Consider the following 16,909-nt stretch of genomic DNA (forward strand, 5'->3'; position numbering starts at 1 on the left):
ACTCACCTCCCAATTGACTTGACCCTCAACCCTACTGTACCTAATAACCTTGCTCTTATTGACATTTACTCTTAACTTTCTTCTTCCACACACTTTACCAAACTCCGTCACCAGCTTCTGCAGTTTCTCACATGAATCCGCCACCAGCGCTGTATCATCAGCGAACAACAACTGACTCACTTCCCAAGCTCTCTCATCCCCAACAGACTTCATACTTGCCCCTCTTTCCAAAACTCTTGCATTTACCTCCCTAACAACCCCATCCATAAACAAATTAAACAACCATGGAGACATCACACACCCCTGCCGCAAACCTACATTCACTGAGAACCAATCACTTTCCTCTCTTCCTACACGTACACATGCCTTACATCCTCGATAAAAACTTTTCACTGCTTCTAACAACTTTCCTCCCACACCATATATTCTTAATACCTTCCACAGAGCATCTCTATCAACTCTATCATATGCCTTCTCCAGATCCATAAATGCTACATACAAATCCATTTGCTTTTCTAAGTATTTCTCACATACATTCTTCAAAGCAAACACCTGATCCACACATCCTCTACCACTTCTGAAACCACACTGCTCTTCCCCAATCTGATGCTCTGTACATGCCTTCACCCTCTCAATCAATACCCTCCCATATAATTTACCAGGAATACTCAACAAACTTATACCTCTGTAATTTGAGCACTCACTCTTATCCCCTTTGCCTTTGTACAATGGCACTATGCAAGCATTCCGCCAATCCTCAGGCACCTCACCATGAGTCATACATACATTAAATAACCTTACCAACCAGTCAACAATACAGTCACCCCCTTTTTTAATAAATTCCACTGCAATACCATCCAAACCTGCTGCCTTGCCGGCTTTCATCTTCCGCAAAGCTTTTACTACCTCTTCTCTGTTTACCAAATCATTTTCCCTAACCCTCTCACTTTGCACACCACCTCGACCCAAACACCCTATATCTGCCACTCTGTCATCAGACACATTCAACAAACCTTCAAAATACTCATTCCATCTCCTTCTCACATCACCACTACTTGTTATCACCTCCCCATTTACGCCCTTCACTGAAGTTCCCATTTGCTCCCTTGTCTTACGCACCCTATTTACCTCCTTCCAGAACATCTTTTTATTCTCCCTAAAATTTACTGATAGTCTCTCACCCCAACTCTCATTTGCCCTTTTTTTCACCTCTTGCACCTTTCTCTTGACCTCCTGTCTCTTTCTTTTATACTTCTCCCACTCAATATATATATATGTATATATATATCGGGGCCTGAACATGCAGGAGGGTGAAAGGAGGGCAAGGAATAGAGTGAATTGGATCGATGTGGTATACCGGGGTTGACGTGCTGTCAGTGGATTGAATCAGGGCACGTGAAGCGTCTGGGGTAAACCATGGAAAGCTGTGTAGGTATGTATATTTGCGTGTGTGGACGTATGTATATACATGTGTATGGGGGTGGGTTGGGCCATTTCTTTCGTCTGTTTCCTTGCGCTACCTCGCAAACGCGGGAGACAACGACAAAGCAAAAAAAAAAAAAAGAAAAAAAAAAAAAATATATATATATATATATATATATATATATATATATATATATATATATATATATATATATATATATATATATATATATATATATATATTTATATATGTACATATATATATTGAGGGGTGATAGTAGAAATCAATAGTTTTTCTGGTTACCTGACTGATTTTGGCTCATTTTTCATGATGAGCAGTACGGAGTTTGTCATTGAGAGCATCATTTGGAGGGCCCATAGCTCCGAAAGGGGAACTTGGGTAACCACGAGGAGCCTCGTCGGCCACACAAGGAGATGAGTTTTGAGGGACCACTCGGCGAAGGCGGCGAGGAAGGTTGGGTCGTCGCTCACCAGGACCACCGTCAAGCAGCAAGACTGCTGTCGCAACTGTTGACGTCAAAATGAAAGTTAGAAATGTTACAGTCCATCGCCCTCCTCTTTCGTAATATGAGAATGTGAGAATAACTTACCATCGTCTCGGGAGTATTATATGAGTAACCAGCGCGCTTTAGTAAAATGTGATTTTCAGGTGCCCACTGAGCTGTATACCAATAGCGAAATGATCATTTGAAAAACGATTTAAGGGTTGACTAATTCCCTTCAGCACTGATGTTACTGTGACCTACCTACTAGCTGACAGGTATATGGCAGTCACCTGCCAACTTACCTAAATGGCAGTGTAAAGAGAGGAGTCCTTGTTAGTAGCAATATCGGAGTGTACTGGGACAGACCAAACACTGGACTTGATTAGTAATGCGAGTGTGGCATACAGCGATAAAAGTAGCTTAAATACCTCAGTAAGCATTTGAGAGTGACCATACGACATTAGCAGCAACTTAAGGAGTGGCCTACCAGTCGCGCCTCTCCGACCGCCCAGTAAAGCTGACCATGCGTCATGTTAACGTCTTGGTTATCCAATGCCACTTCGAGTATCCTAATCCCTGCAGGGACCTGTAGCTTTCTTAAATCATCGACCTGCACCGGAGAGAATGTATCTGTTTAGGTGAATCTTTTTTTTTACACGTTGATGAACCCTGCTTGTAAAAATATCATTGTCACTACATTGTCATATTTGTGTCAGTGTTGAGGGATTCTAATGATACAGTGCAAAGATATTATTACCTGGTCAATGCCGTCTGTGATGAGCAAGACTGAAGACTTTGGCTGTGACAATGTTACAAGAATAACATTGATAGCTTCAGTAGTTTTTCCAGGAGAATCCTGTTTCGCTGCAGTTCAAGATAAAATGCACTTTGAATATATATATATATATATATATATATATATATATATATATATATATATATATATATATATATATATATATATATATATATATATATATATATATATATATATATATATATATATATATATATATATATATATATATATATATAATACATACACAAATATTTTATTTTTTATTTTATCTTGCTTTGTCGCTGTCTCCCGCGTTTGCGAGGTAGCGCAAGGAAACAGACGAAAGAAATGGCCCAACTCACCCCCATACACATGTATATACACACACGTCCACACATGCAAATATACGTACCTATACATCTCAATGTACACATATATACACACACACAGACACATACATATATACCCATGCACACAATTCACACTGTCTGCCTTTATTCATTCCCATCGCCACCTCGCCACACATGGAATACCATCCCCCTCCCCCCTCATGTGTGCGGGGTAGCGCTAGGAAAAGACAACAAAGGCCTCATTCGTTTACACTCAGTCTCTAGCTGTCATGCAATAATGCCCGAAACCACAGCTCCCTTTCCACATCCAGGCCAAACACAGCTTTCCATGGTTTACCCCAGACGCTTCACATGCCCTGATTCAATCCACTGACAGCACGTCAACCACGGTATACCACATCGATCCAATTCACTCTATTCCTTGCCCGCCTTTCACCCTCCTGCATGTTCAGGCCCCGATCACTCAAAATCTTTTTCACTCCATCTTTCCAACTCCAATTTGGTCTCCCACTTCTCCTCGTTCCCTCCACCTCCGACACATATATCCTCGTGGTCAATCTTTCCTCACTCATTCTCTCCATGTGCCCAAAACCATTTCAAAACACCCTCTTCTGCTCTCTCAACCACGCTCTTTTTATTTCCACACATCTCTCTTACCCTTACATTACTCACTCGATCAAACCACCTCACACCACACATTGTCCTCAAACATCTCATTTCCAGCACATCCACCCTCCTACGCACAACTCTATCCATAGCCCACGCCTCGCAACCATACAACATTGTTGGAACCACGATTCCTTCAAACATACCCATTTTAGCTTTCCGAAATAATGCTCTCGACTTCCACACATTCTTCAAGGCTCCCAGGATTTTCGCCCCCTCCCCCACCCTATGATTCACTTCCGCTTCCATGGTTCCATCCGCTGCCAGATCCACTCCCAGATATCTAAAACACTTTACTTCCTCCAGTTTTTCTCCATTCAAACTTACCTCCCAATTGACTTGACCCTCAATCCTACTGTACCTAATAACCTTGCTCTTATTCACATTTACTCTTAACTATATATATATATATATATATATATATATATATATATATATATATATATATATATATATATATATATATATATATATATATATATATATATATATATGTATATATATATATATATATATATATATATATATATATATATATATATATGTGTATGTCTGTGTGTATATATATGTGTATACGTTGAGTTGTATGGGTATGTATATTTGCATGTGTGGACGTGTATGCATATACATGTGTTTGTGGGTGGGTTGGGCCATTCTTTCGAGTCATTGTTTGCGCTCCCTCGCCAACGCGGGAGACACCGACAAAGTAAAGGAAATACAAAATAGATTAATGAATAAATGAATATATATATATATATATATATATATATATATATATATATATATATATATATGTATATATATATATATATATATATATATATATATATATATATATATATATATATATATATATATATATATATATATATATATATGTATATATATACACATATATACATCCGTACAAGACTTTATAGCCTATGCCTCGCAACCATATAACATTGTTGGAACTACTATTCCATCAAACATACCATTGGTTCTGTCTGTGATAACGTTTTTCTGTTCCACACATTCCTCATCGCTCTAAAAAGCTTTTTCCCTCCCCAATTCTGTTATTCATTCACACTTCCATGGTTCCATACGTTGCTAAGTCTACTCCCAGATATCTAAAAGACTTCACTTCTTCCAATGTTTCTAACTCTACTGAACTTGATAACCCTGCTCGTATTTCCTCTTACTCTCAACTTTCTCCTTTCACACACCTTTCCAAATTCTGTCAGTAACACAGTTTCTCACTCCAATCAGCCACCATATCTGTATCATCGGCCAACAGCAACTGACTCACTTCCCAGGCCCTGTCATCCTAACAGACTGCATATCCGCCCCTCCCCAAAAATCTAGCACTTACGTCCCTAACCTTCCATCCTTAAACAAATTAAACAAAATTAGGGACATCACACCCCTGCCGGAGATCGACCTTCACTGGGAACCAATCAATCTCCTCTTTTCCTACTCGAGCAAGTACCTTGCATCCTTGGTAAAACTTTTCATTTCTTCCAGCAGCCAACCTCCCTCACCATATACTCTTAAGACTTTCCACAAAGCATCTCTATCAACCCTAGCATATGCCTTTTCCAGATCCATGAATGCTTTATACAAATCCCTCAGTTTTTCTAAGTATTTGTCACTCACATTCTTCAAAGCAAACACTTGATCCACACATTCTCTATCATTTCTGAAACCACACTGTTCCTCCTTAATCTGACAATGAACATACCTTCACCCTCCCAGTCAATGCCCTCCCTTACAACTTCCCATGAATACTCAACATACTTATGTCTCTGTGCTTTCCACACTCACCTTTATCCCGTTTGTAATTGCCCACTGGCACTATACATACATTCCGCCAATCCTCAGGCACTTCACTCTGATCCATACATACACCGAATATCTTTACCAAGCAGTCAACAACACAATCACCCCCTTTCTGTATAAATTCTAATGCAGTACCATCCAATCCACTGCCTTGCCGGATTTTATCTTCCTCAAAGCTTTTAACTACTTCTTGTCTCTTAACCAAATCATTCTCCCTAATCAAACCATCTCGACCAAAACACCCTACATCTGCCACTCTATCATCAAACTCATGCGACAAACCTTCAAAATACTCACTCCATCTCTTTCTCACTTCATCACTAACTCTTATTACTTCCCCTTGCCCCTCTCACCGATGTTCCCATTTGTTCTCTTGTCTTACGCAAGCTATTTACCTCCTTCCAAAGCATGTTGTTATTTTCCCTAAAATCTAATAGTATTTTCTCACCCCAACTATCTTTTGCGAGCAATTTCAATACTTCCATCTCCCTCTTCACCTCCTTTCCCATTCTTTTACACATCTCTCAGTGATATGCATTCCTTCTTTGTTTGTATCGTCTAAACGCCTCTCATTTCTCTCACTAAAAACATTACTTCATCCCACAACTCCCTACCCTTTCTCATCTGCCCACTTCCCACGTTTCTCAAGCGACGTGCACCTTATGCACATGCCATCACTGCTTCCCTTAATATATTCCGCTCCTCACCCACACTTCCTTAACGTCATTTTCTCTCACCTTTTGCCATTCAACACTAAATCCCTCATGGTATTTCCTCACACAAGTCTCCTTTCCAAGTTCACTTATTCTTACCACTCTCTTCTACAGAACATTCTCTCTTCGTTTCTGAAACCCTCTTCGAATTTCACCTTCGCCTCCTGAAGATAGTGATCGGACATCCCTCCAGCTGCCTCTCTCAGCACATTAAGATCCAAAAGACTCTCTTTTACACACCTATGAATTATCACCTAATCCAATAATGCCCTTTGACCATCTCTTCTACTCACATAGGTATACTTATGGATATTTTTCTTTTTAAACCAGGTATTCCCAAACACCAGTCTTTTTATCTGGACACAAAGCCATAAGCTCTTTGCCATTTCCATCCACAACACTGAATACACCATGTGAACCAATTATACCCTAAGCTGCGACATTACTCACCTTCGCATTTAAATCATCAATCACAAATACCTGTTGTCTTGCATCAAAGCTGCTGACACACTCACTCAGTTGCTCCCAAAACACTTGCCTCTCACGATCTTTCTTCTCATGACTACATAATATCAGTAATCACCCATCTCTCTCCATCTACTTTCATTTTTACCCACATTAATCTAGAATTTCTTTCATACACTCTATGGCACACTTCCACAACTCCTGCTTCAGGAGTAGTGTCCTTTCCAAGTTCACTTTTTCTTATCACTCTCTTCTCAAAATATTTTCTTTTCTTTTCTGAAAATCTCTACAAATCTTCACCTTCGCCTCCACGAGACAGTAATCAAACATCCCTCCAGCCGCCCCTCTCAGCACAATAACATCCAAAAGTCTTTCTTTAACACGCCTATCAATTAACACGTAATCCAATAATGCCCTCTGACCATCTCTCCTACTCACGTACGTATACTTATGTACATATCTTTTTAAGTCAGGTATTCCCAATCACTAGCCTTTTTTCAGCACATAAATCCACAACCTCTTCACTATTTCCATACATATGAATATAATAATGTGGCTATTTGAATATGTGATATAGATTTTACTTATATCTAGAAAAGAAAATTCTTTTTTTACGTACTGAAGAATATATTGTTCAGCGTTGGACTTAGCTGGATCGATAATATTAAGACTAAAGTATCTGTATTACTGCGACCAAAACTGCCTACTTACTATGAGGGAGAGGCAACTTTGCTACAACCAGTAAGACAAGTAATGCCAGAAGAATCAACTTAGACGTTTCAGCTGCCATTCTCACTACCTATGACCAGAAACATAGGTTAAAATCAAATATATTAACAGATACTCACTAACTTCTCTTTTCACATATACCAACGTTATGGCTGTAAGCGAATACAAAAGAGTAAACAGGAATTCAAAGGAATAAAAAAAGCAACAGACCACTGGATCTTTTTGGAGCTTTTGATGACAGTGAATGATGCCAAAAACACAGATAATTTTAGTATGTTTAGAAAGGCATATTGATGTTTCAAAAAGAAATATTTGCAAATTTTCACTTAACTAAGGTGGTGCAAATAATGTCAATCTTAAACTTGACTTGAAGTATCAAGATTATTCTTAAACATATTATGGTACTGCTCACAACCAATTTGATTGATGTATCATTCCATTTGTTGACAATCTTCGAGATAAAACGTTTGCCCACGAGTTTGCATTTGTTATAACGAGTGAAATTAGACGAATCATTACTTAAGTACCGTGCTATATCGAGATTACCAAAGCCTTTGATGATTTTTAGCATTTGTATTAGGTCACCTCTTAACCTTCTCTTTTCTAAGCTAGATAAATCTAACTCGCTTGGTCAATTCTCATAGGATTTGTTTTATAGTCCGGGAATCATCTTGGTAGCTTCCTGCTGTATTTTTTCCATTCCAAGTCTTTTTTCGAGAAGGGTGACCAACCTTGAACTCAGAACTCTAGACGGGAACGGACCAATTAACTTGAAAGATAAAGAATATTTCCTTAGTTTTAAATTCGAAAGTCCTACCAATAAAACGAGAAAATTTTACATTCTTTTATTTTTTCTTATTCCCTACTTTCTTGGTTATTACACCAAAGATTATTACACCTAAGCCTTTTTACCGCATTTATCCCCCATTAAAGACTATCGTTGTTAAATACTGCTTAACTGATAACGAAATATTCATTCCAGTATTTTTTTTTGCATGTTAACAACAACAGATATCAAATTATATGGAAATGGTTTTACTCCCCCAGTATCCAATACCACAACTAAAATGAATGATCCCCACATATTAAGATACACGAACGTTCCTCTTAATGGTGTTAATGGTGTGGCTGTTTAGCTTTGAAATGGTATATTCATTACCGCTGTTTGATAACATTATCAAGAATTTATGATGCTAAATGGAGTAGAACGCTAGTTCCACAGATGTGATCTATAGAGTCAATACTTTATGAATACGAGCCTAAGAAATTCCTAACACACGAAAGACAGTTAGAAATAGTAAGTGAATGGAAAACAATATGATTTTACACGATAATTGCATTTCTCTGGAATATCTTCATATTACCATCAGTAAACACAGCTGAAGCTTTGAACAACGAACTTATGGCAAAGACGAACAGAATGATAACGCAGTTTCAGATTTGCTTAGCGAAAAAGGAAATGACCAGAACGGAAAGTGACTAAGTGAGGGAGCAATTACTAAAATTATTGGGACAAAAATTATATCCACGGAATGATTTGTCAGTTTTTTTTTTCCTAGAATGAATATATTTTCGAGAATGCACTAATATGATACATATATTTATAAACAAATGTTGCAAATAATATGCAAAAGAGAAAAGGAAAAGAGGAGTTTTGATACTAGCATCTTGCGTTTGTGGTTTTAATTGTTAAATTTTCGTTGATATTTGCACATGTGTTTCCATTAATAACATTGAAGTAAAAGGATGTTTTCTACGATCATGGAAACTGTTTCTCAAATATATTTCTCAGTGAAAAACTTAGTGGGAAAAAATGGAGGAAAGCTTCAAGTTCTTGCAGTTGGTAAAGAGCATCTTTAAACCTGTGGTTCCATATCATCAGCGATAACTGTTTCCTCAATGATCATGCTACCACGGATAGCCTTACAAGCGGCACCACAGTAATACCACGAATACTGATGAAAGGTATAGTGCAACAGTAATTAGATTCTTCAGAACGGATGCTACAGATTGAAAAGACAATAAAGGGATAATTGGAAAAAAGCCAAAACCATGAACCCGTAAAGTCTCTAATATTAAGATAACTCTCATACGAATAAATGTACATTTTTAGCAAAAACAACGTCCAACATATGAACAAATATCTACTGCAGGTATCAATAGCCTACGTCGTTGTACTAAGAATCATCGATAATAATCATTGGTGCAAGGAAACTGCCATTTGATGTCCACAACTCCCATCTACATTTGAATTAACCATTAGTATCGACCGTCCATATGTACTGACAGTTTTGGTATAAGCTTGATTTACTTTTGTCCTGAAGCCTCCTTTTTCCAGAATTGAGGACAGAAAGATATTGTCATATATATTATTTATTCATTTATTTTGCTTTGTCGCTGTCTCCCGCGTTAACGAGGTAGCGCAACGAAACAGACGAAAGAATGGCCCAACCCGCCCACATACACATGTATATACATACACGTCCACACACGCAAATATACATACCTATACATCTCAATGTACACATATATATACACACACAGACATGTACATATATACACATGTACATAATTCATACTGTCTGCTTTTATTTGTTCCCATCGCCACCTCGCCACACATGGAATAACAACCCCCTCCCCCCTCATGTGTGTGAGGTAGCGCTAGGAAAAGACAGCAAAGGCCCCATTCGTTCACACTCAGTCTCTAGCTGTCATGTAATAATGCACCGAAACCACAGATTCCTTTCCACATCCAAGCCCCACACAACTTTCCATGGTTTACCCCAGACGCTTCACATGCCATGGTTCAATCCATTGACAGCACGTCGACCCCAGTATACCATATCGTTCCAATTCACTCTATTCCTTGCACGCCTTTCACCCTCCTGCATGTTCAGGCCCCGATCACTCAAAATCTTTTTCACTTCATCCTTCCACCTAAAATTTGGTCTCCCACTCCTCCTCGTTACCTCCACCTCTGACACATATATCCTCTTGGTCAATCTTTCCTCATCCATTCTCTCCATGTGACCAAACCATTTCAAAACACCCTCTTCTGCTCTCTCAACCACACTCTTTTTATTTACGCACATCTCTCTTACCTTTACATTACTTACTCGATCAAAGCACCTCACACCACACATTGTCCTCAAACATCTCATTTCCAGCACATCCACCCTCCTGCGCACAACTCTATCCATAGCCCACGTCTCGCAACCATACAACATTGTTGGAACCACTATTCCTCCAAACATACCCATTTTTGCTTTCCGAGATAATGTTCTCGACTTCCAAACATTCTTCAATGCTCCCAGGATTTTCGCACCCTTCCCCATCCTATGATACACTTCCACTTCCATGGTTCAATCCGCTGCCAGATCCACTCCCAGATATCTAAAACACTTCACTTCCTCCAGTTTTTCTCCATTCAAACTTACCTCCCAATCGACTTGACCCTCAACCCTACTGTACCTAATAACCTTGCTCTTATTCACATTTACTCTTAACTTTCTTCTTTCAAACACTTTACCAAACTCAGTCACCAGCTTCTGCAGTTTCTTACATGAATCAGCCACCAGCGCTGTATCATCAGCGAACAACAACTGACTCACTTCCCAAACTCTCTCACCCACAACAGACTGCATACTTGCCCCTCTTTCCAAAACTCTTGCATTCACCTCCCTAACAACCCAATCCATAAACAAATTAAACAACCAAGGAGACATCACACACCCCAGCCGCAAACCTACATTCACTGAGAACCAATCACTTTCCTCTCTTCGTACACGTACAAATGCCTTACATCCTCGATAAAAACTTTTCACTGCTTCTAACAACTTGCCTCCCACACCATATATTCTTAAAACCTTCCACAGAGCATCTCTATCAACTCTATCATATGCCTTCTCCAGATACATAAATGCTACATAAAATCCATTTGTTTTCTAAGTATTTCTCACGTACATCCTTCAAAGCAAACACCTGATCCACACATCCTCTACCACTTCTGAAACCACACTGCTCTTCCCCAATCTGATGCTATGTAAATGCTTTCACCCTCTCAATCAATACCCTCCCATACAATTTACCAGGAATACTCAACAAACTTATACCTCTGTAATTTGAGCACTCACTCTTATCCCCTTTGCCTTTGTACAATGGCACTATGCAAGCATTCCGGCAATCAATAGGCACCTCATTATGAATCACACATACATTAAATAACCTTACCAACCAGTCAACAATACTGTCACCCCCTTTTTTAATAAATTCCACTGCAATACCATCCAAACCTGCGACCTTGCCGTCTTTCATCTTCCGTAAAGCTTTTACTACCTCTTCTCTATTTACCAAATCATTTTCCCTAACCCTCTCACTTTCCATACCACCTCGACCAAAACACCCTATATCTGCCACTCTATCATCAAACACATTCAACAAACCTTAAAAATACTCACTCCATCTCCTTTTCACATCACCACTACTTGTTATCACCTCCCCATTAGCCCCCTTCACTAAAGTTCCCATTTGCTCCCTTGTCTTACGCACTTTATTTACCTCTTTCCAAACATCTTTTTATTCTCCCTGAAATTTAATGATACTCTCTCACCCCAGCTCTCATTTGCCCTCTTTTTCACCTCTTGCACCTTTCTCTTGACGTCCTTCCTCTTTCTGTTTTACCTCTCCCACTCATTTGCATTTTTTCCCTGCAAAAATCGTCCAAATGCTTCTCTCTTCTCTTTCACTAATAATCTTACTTCTTCATCCCACCACTCACTACCTTTTCTAATCAACCCACCTCCCACGTTTCTCATGCCACAAGCATCTTTTGCGCAAGCCATCACTGCTTCCCTAAATACATCCCATTCCTCCCCCACTCCCCTTACCTCCTTTGTTCTCACCTTTTTCCATTCTGTACTCAGTCTCTCCTGGTACTTCCTCACACAAGTCTCCTTCCCAAGCTCACTTACTCTCACCACTCTCTTCACCCCGACATTCTCTCTTCTTTTCTGAAAACCCCCATAAATCTTCACCTTCGCCTCCACAAGATAATGATCAAACATCCCTCCAGTTGCACCTCTCAGCACATTAACATCCAAAAGTCTCTCTTTCGTGCGTCTATCAATTAACACGTAATCCAATAACGCTCTCTGGCCATCTCTCCTAATTACATACGTATACTTATGTATATCTCGGTTTTTAAAACCAGCTATTCCCAATCACCAGTCCTTTTTCAGCACATAAATCTACAAGCTCTTCACCATTTCCATTTACAACACTGAACACTCCATGTATACCAATTATTCCCTCAACTGCCACATTACTCTACTTTGCATTCAAATCATCCATCACTATAACCCGCTCTTGTGCATCAAAACCACTAACACACTCATTCAGCTGCTCCCAAAGCACTTGCCTCTCATGATCTTTCTTCTCATGCACAGGTGCATATGCACCAATAATCACCCATCTCTCTCCATCAACTTTCAGTTTTACCCATATCAATCTAGAATTTACTTTCTTACACTCTATCACATACTCCCACAACTCCTGATTCAGGAGTAGTGCTACTCCTTCCCTTGCTCTTGTCCTCTCACTAACCCCTGACTTTACTCTCAAGACATTCCTAAACCACTCTTCCCCTTTATCCTTGAGCTTCGTTTCACTCAATGCCAAAACATCCAGGTTCCTTTCCTCAAACATACTACCTGTCTCTCCTTTTTTCTCATCTTGATTACATCCACACACATTTAGACACCCCAATCTGAGCCTTCGAGGAGGATGAGCACTCCTCGCGTGACTCCTTCTGTTTCCCCTTTTAGAAAGTTAAGATACAAGGAGGGGAGGGTTTCTGGTCCCCCGCTCCCGTCCCCCTTAGTCGCCCTCTACGACACGTGAGGAATGCGTGGGAAGTATTCTTTCTTTCCTATCCCCAGGGATATATATATATATATATATATATATATATATATATATATATATATATTACACTTTATCGCTGTCTCCCGCGTTAGCAAGGTATCGCAAGGAAAAAGACGAAAGAATGGCCCAACCCACCTACATACACATGTATATACATTCACGTCCACACTCGCACATATACATACCTAGGCATCTCAACGTATACTTATATATATACACACACAAAGATATCCATATAGACACACGTACATAATCCATACTGTCTGCCCTTATTCATTCCCGTCGCCACCCCGCTACAGATGAAATGACAACCCCCTGCCGCCGCATGTGCGCGAGTTAGCACAGGAAAAGCCAACAAAGGCCATATTCCCTCAAACTCAGTCTCAAGCTGTCATGTATAATGCACCGAAACCACAGCTCCCTTTCCACATCCAGGCTACAAATAACTTTCCATGGTTTAACCCAGACGCTTCACATGCCCTGGTTCAATCCATTGAGGGCACGTAGACCCCGGTATACCACATCGTTCCAATTCACTCTATTCCTTGCACGCCTATCACCCTCCTGCATATTCAGGCCCCGATCACTCAAAATCTTTTTCACTCTATCTTTCCACCTCCAATTTGGTCTCCCACTTTTCCTCGTTCCCTCCACCTCTCACACATATATCCTCTTTGTCAATCATTCCTCACTAATTCGCTTCATATGACCAAACCATTTCAAAACACCCTCTTCTGCTCTCTAAACCACACTCTTTTTATTACCACACAACTATCTTACACTTTCATCACTTACTCGACCAAACCACCTCACACTACACATTGTCCTCAAACATCTCATTTCCAGCACATCCACCCTCCTACGCACGACTCTATCTATAGCCCACGCCTCGCAACCAAATTACATTATTGGAACCACTATTCCTTCAAACATACCCAATTTTGCTCTCCAAGATAACGTTCTCGACTTCCATACATTTTCCAACGCTCCAAGAACTTTCACCCTCTCTCCCACCCTATGATTCACTTCCGCTTCCATGGTTCCATCCGCTACCAAATCCACTCCCAGATATCTAAAAAACTTCACTTCTTCCAGTTTTTCTCCATTCAAACTTACCTCCCAGTTGACTTGTCCCTCAGACATTGCTCTTATTCACATTTACTCTCAGCTTTCTTTTTTTCACACACTTTACCAAAGTCAGTAACCAGCTTCTGCAGTTTGTATCCCGAATCAGCCACCAGCACTGTATCATCAGCGAACAGCAACTGACTCACTTCACAAGCTTTCTCATCCACATTAGACTGCATACTTGCCCCTCTTTTCAATACACTTGCATTCATTTCCCTAACAACCCCATCCATAAACAATATAAACAACCATGGAGACATCGCGCACCCCCTCCGCAAACCAACATTCACTGAGAACCAGTCACTTTCCTCTCTTCCTACTCGTACATATGCCTTACATCCTCGATAAAAACTTTTCACTGCTTCCAACAACTTACCTCCCACACCGTATACTCTTAATATCTTCCACAGAGCATCTCTATCAGCTCTATCATATGCCTTCTCCAGACCCATATAAACTACATACAAATCCATTTGCTTTTCAAAGTAATACCCACATACATTCTTCAAAGCAAACACCTGATCCACACATCCTCTACCACTTCTGAAACCACACTGCTCTTCCCTAATCTGATGCTCTGTACATGCCTTCACCCTCTCAATCAATACCCTCCAATATAATTTACAAGGAATACTCAACAAACTTATACCTCTGTAATTTGAGCACTCACTCTCATCCTCTTTGCCTTTGTGCAATGGCACTATGCAAGCATTCCGCCAATCCTCAGGCACCTCACCATGAATCATACATACATTAAATAACCTTACCAACCAGTCAACAATATCGTCACCCACTTTTTTAATAAATTCAACTGCAATACCATCCAAACCTGCTGCCTTGCCGGCTTTCATCTTCCGCAAAGGTTTTACTACTTTTTCTTTATTTACCAAATCATTTTCCCTAACCCTATCACTTTGCACACCACCTCGACCCAAACACCCTATATCTGCCACTCTAACATCAAACACATTCAACAAACCTTCAAAATACTCACTCCATCTCCTCCTCACATCACCACTACTTGTTATCACCTCCCCATTACCCCTCTTCACTGATTGGGGAGAAAGAATACTTCTCATGTATTCCCTGCGTGTCGTAGAAGGAGACTAAAAGGGAAGGGAGCAGGTGGCTGGAAATCCTCTCCTCTCTTTTTTTTTTTCTTTTTTTTCAAAAGAAGTAACAGGGAATGGGGCCAGGTGAGGATATTCTCTTAGAGGCTCAGTCCTTTGTTCTTAATGCTACCTCGCTAATGCGGGAAATGGCGAATAGTATGAAAGAAAAAGAAATTTATATATATATATATATATATATATATATATATATATATATATATATATATATATATATATATATATATATATATAATATATATATATATATATATATATATATATCTGGGGATAGAGGAGAAAGAATACTTCCCAAGCATTCCTTACGTGTCGTAGAAGGCGACTAAAAGGGACGCGATGTCTCCATGGTTGTTTGATTTATTTATTGTTTGGTTTGTTAGGGAGGTGAATGCAAGAGTTTTGGATAGAAGGGCAAGTAGGCATTCTGTCATGGAAGACAGGGCTTGGGAAGTGGGTCAGTTGTTGTTCGCTGCTGATTCAGCGATGATGGCTGATTCGGGTGAGAAGCTGCAGAAGCTGGGGATTGAGTTAAGTAAAGTGTGTGAAAGAAGAAACCTGAGAGTAAATGTGAATAAGAGCAAGATTATTAGGTATAGTAGGGTTGAGGGACAAGTCAATTAGGAGGTAAGTTTGAATGGAGAAAAACTGGAGGAAGCGAAGTGTTTTAAATATCAGAAAGTGAATTTGGTAGCGGATGGAAACATGGAAGCGGAAATGAGTCACAAGGTGGGGGAGGGGGCGAAAGTTCTGAGAGCGTTTAAAATGTGTTGCAGGCGAGAAAATCATCTCGGAAAGCAAAAATGGGTATGTTTCAAGGAACAGTGGTTCCAACAATATTATATGGTTTTGAGGCGTGGTCTATAGATAGTGTTGTGCGGAGGAGTGTGGATGTGTTGGAAATGAAATGTTTGAGTAGAATACGTGACGTGAGGTGGTTTGATCGAGTAAATAATGAAAGGGTAAGAGCGATATGCTCCCTTTCCTACCCTATGACTCACTTCCGCTGTCATGTTTCCATCAAATGCTAAATCCCCTCCCAGATATCTAAAGCACTTCACTTCCTCCAGTATTTCTCCATACAAACTTACCTCCCAATTAACCTGTCCCTTAACCGTACTGAACCTCATAACCCTGTTCTTCCTCATATATATTCACAGCTTTCTTGTTTCGCAAACTTTACCAAAGTCCTTCAACAACTTCTGCAGTTTCTCACCCAAATCAGCTACCAGCGTTGTATCATTAGCGAACAACTGACTCACTTCCCAAGCCCTCTTATCCGTAA

The 16,909-nt window shown here is 39.8% G+C and overlaps 2 protein-coding genes across 2 annotated transcripts in view; one reads left to right on the plus strand and one right to left on the minus strand.

Annotated features, from left to right (window-relative positions):
- The window catches only part of LOC139758244 (probable glutamate receptor), a 30,436-nt gene extending 28,047 nt beyond the window's left edge, over positions 1–2,389 (minus strand). Inside the window, exons 1-2 of the mRNA XM_071679455.1 lie at positions 2,357–2,389; positions 1,727–1,950 (exon numbers count right to left, since the gene is read on the minus strand). Of these exons, the coding sequence (XP_071535556.1) occupies positions 1,727–1,950; positions 2,357–2,389 (257 nt within the window). The remainder of the gene's footprint in view (positions 1–1,726; positions 1,951–2,356) is intronic.
- Positions 1–16,909, plus strand: part of LOC139758274 (probable glutamate receptor) — a 355,157-nt gene that overhangs the window by 117,351 nt on the left and 220,897 nt on the right. The gene's annotated exons all lie outside the window — the stretch shown is intronic.

The sequence above is a fragment of the Panulirus ornatus genome, chromosome 30 (assembly GCF_036320965.1).
Source record: "Panulirus ornatus isolate Po-2019 chromosome 30, ASM3632096v1, whole genome shotgun sequence".
Taxonomy (NCBI): Eukaryota; Metazoa; Arthropoda; class Malacostraca; order Decapoda; family Palinuridae; genus Panulirus; species Panulirus ornatus.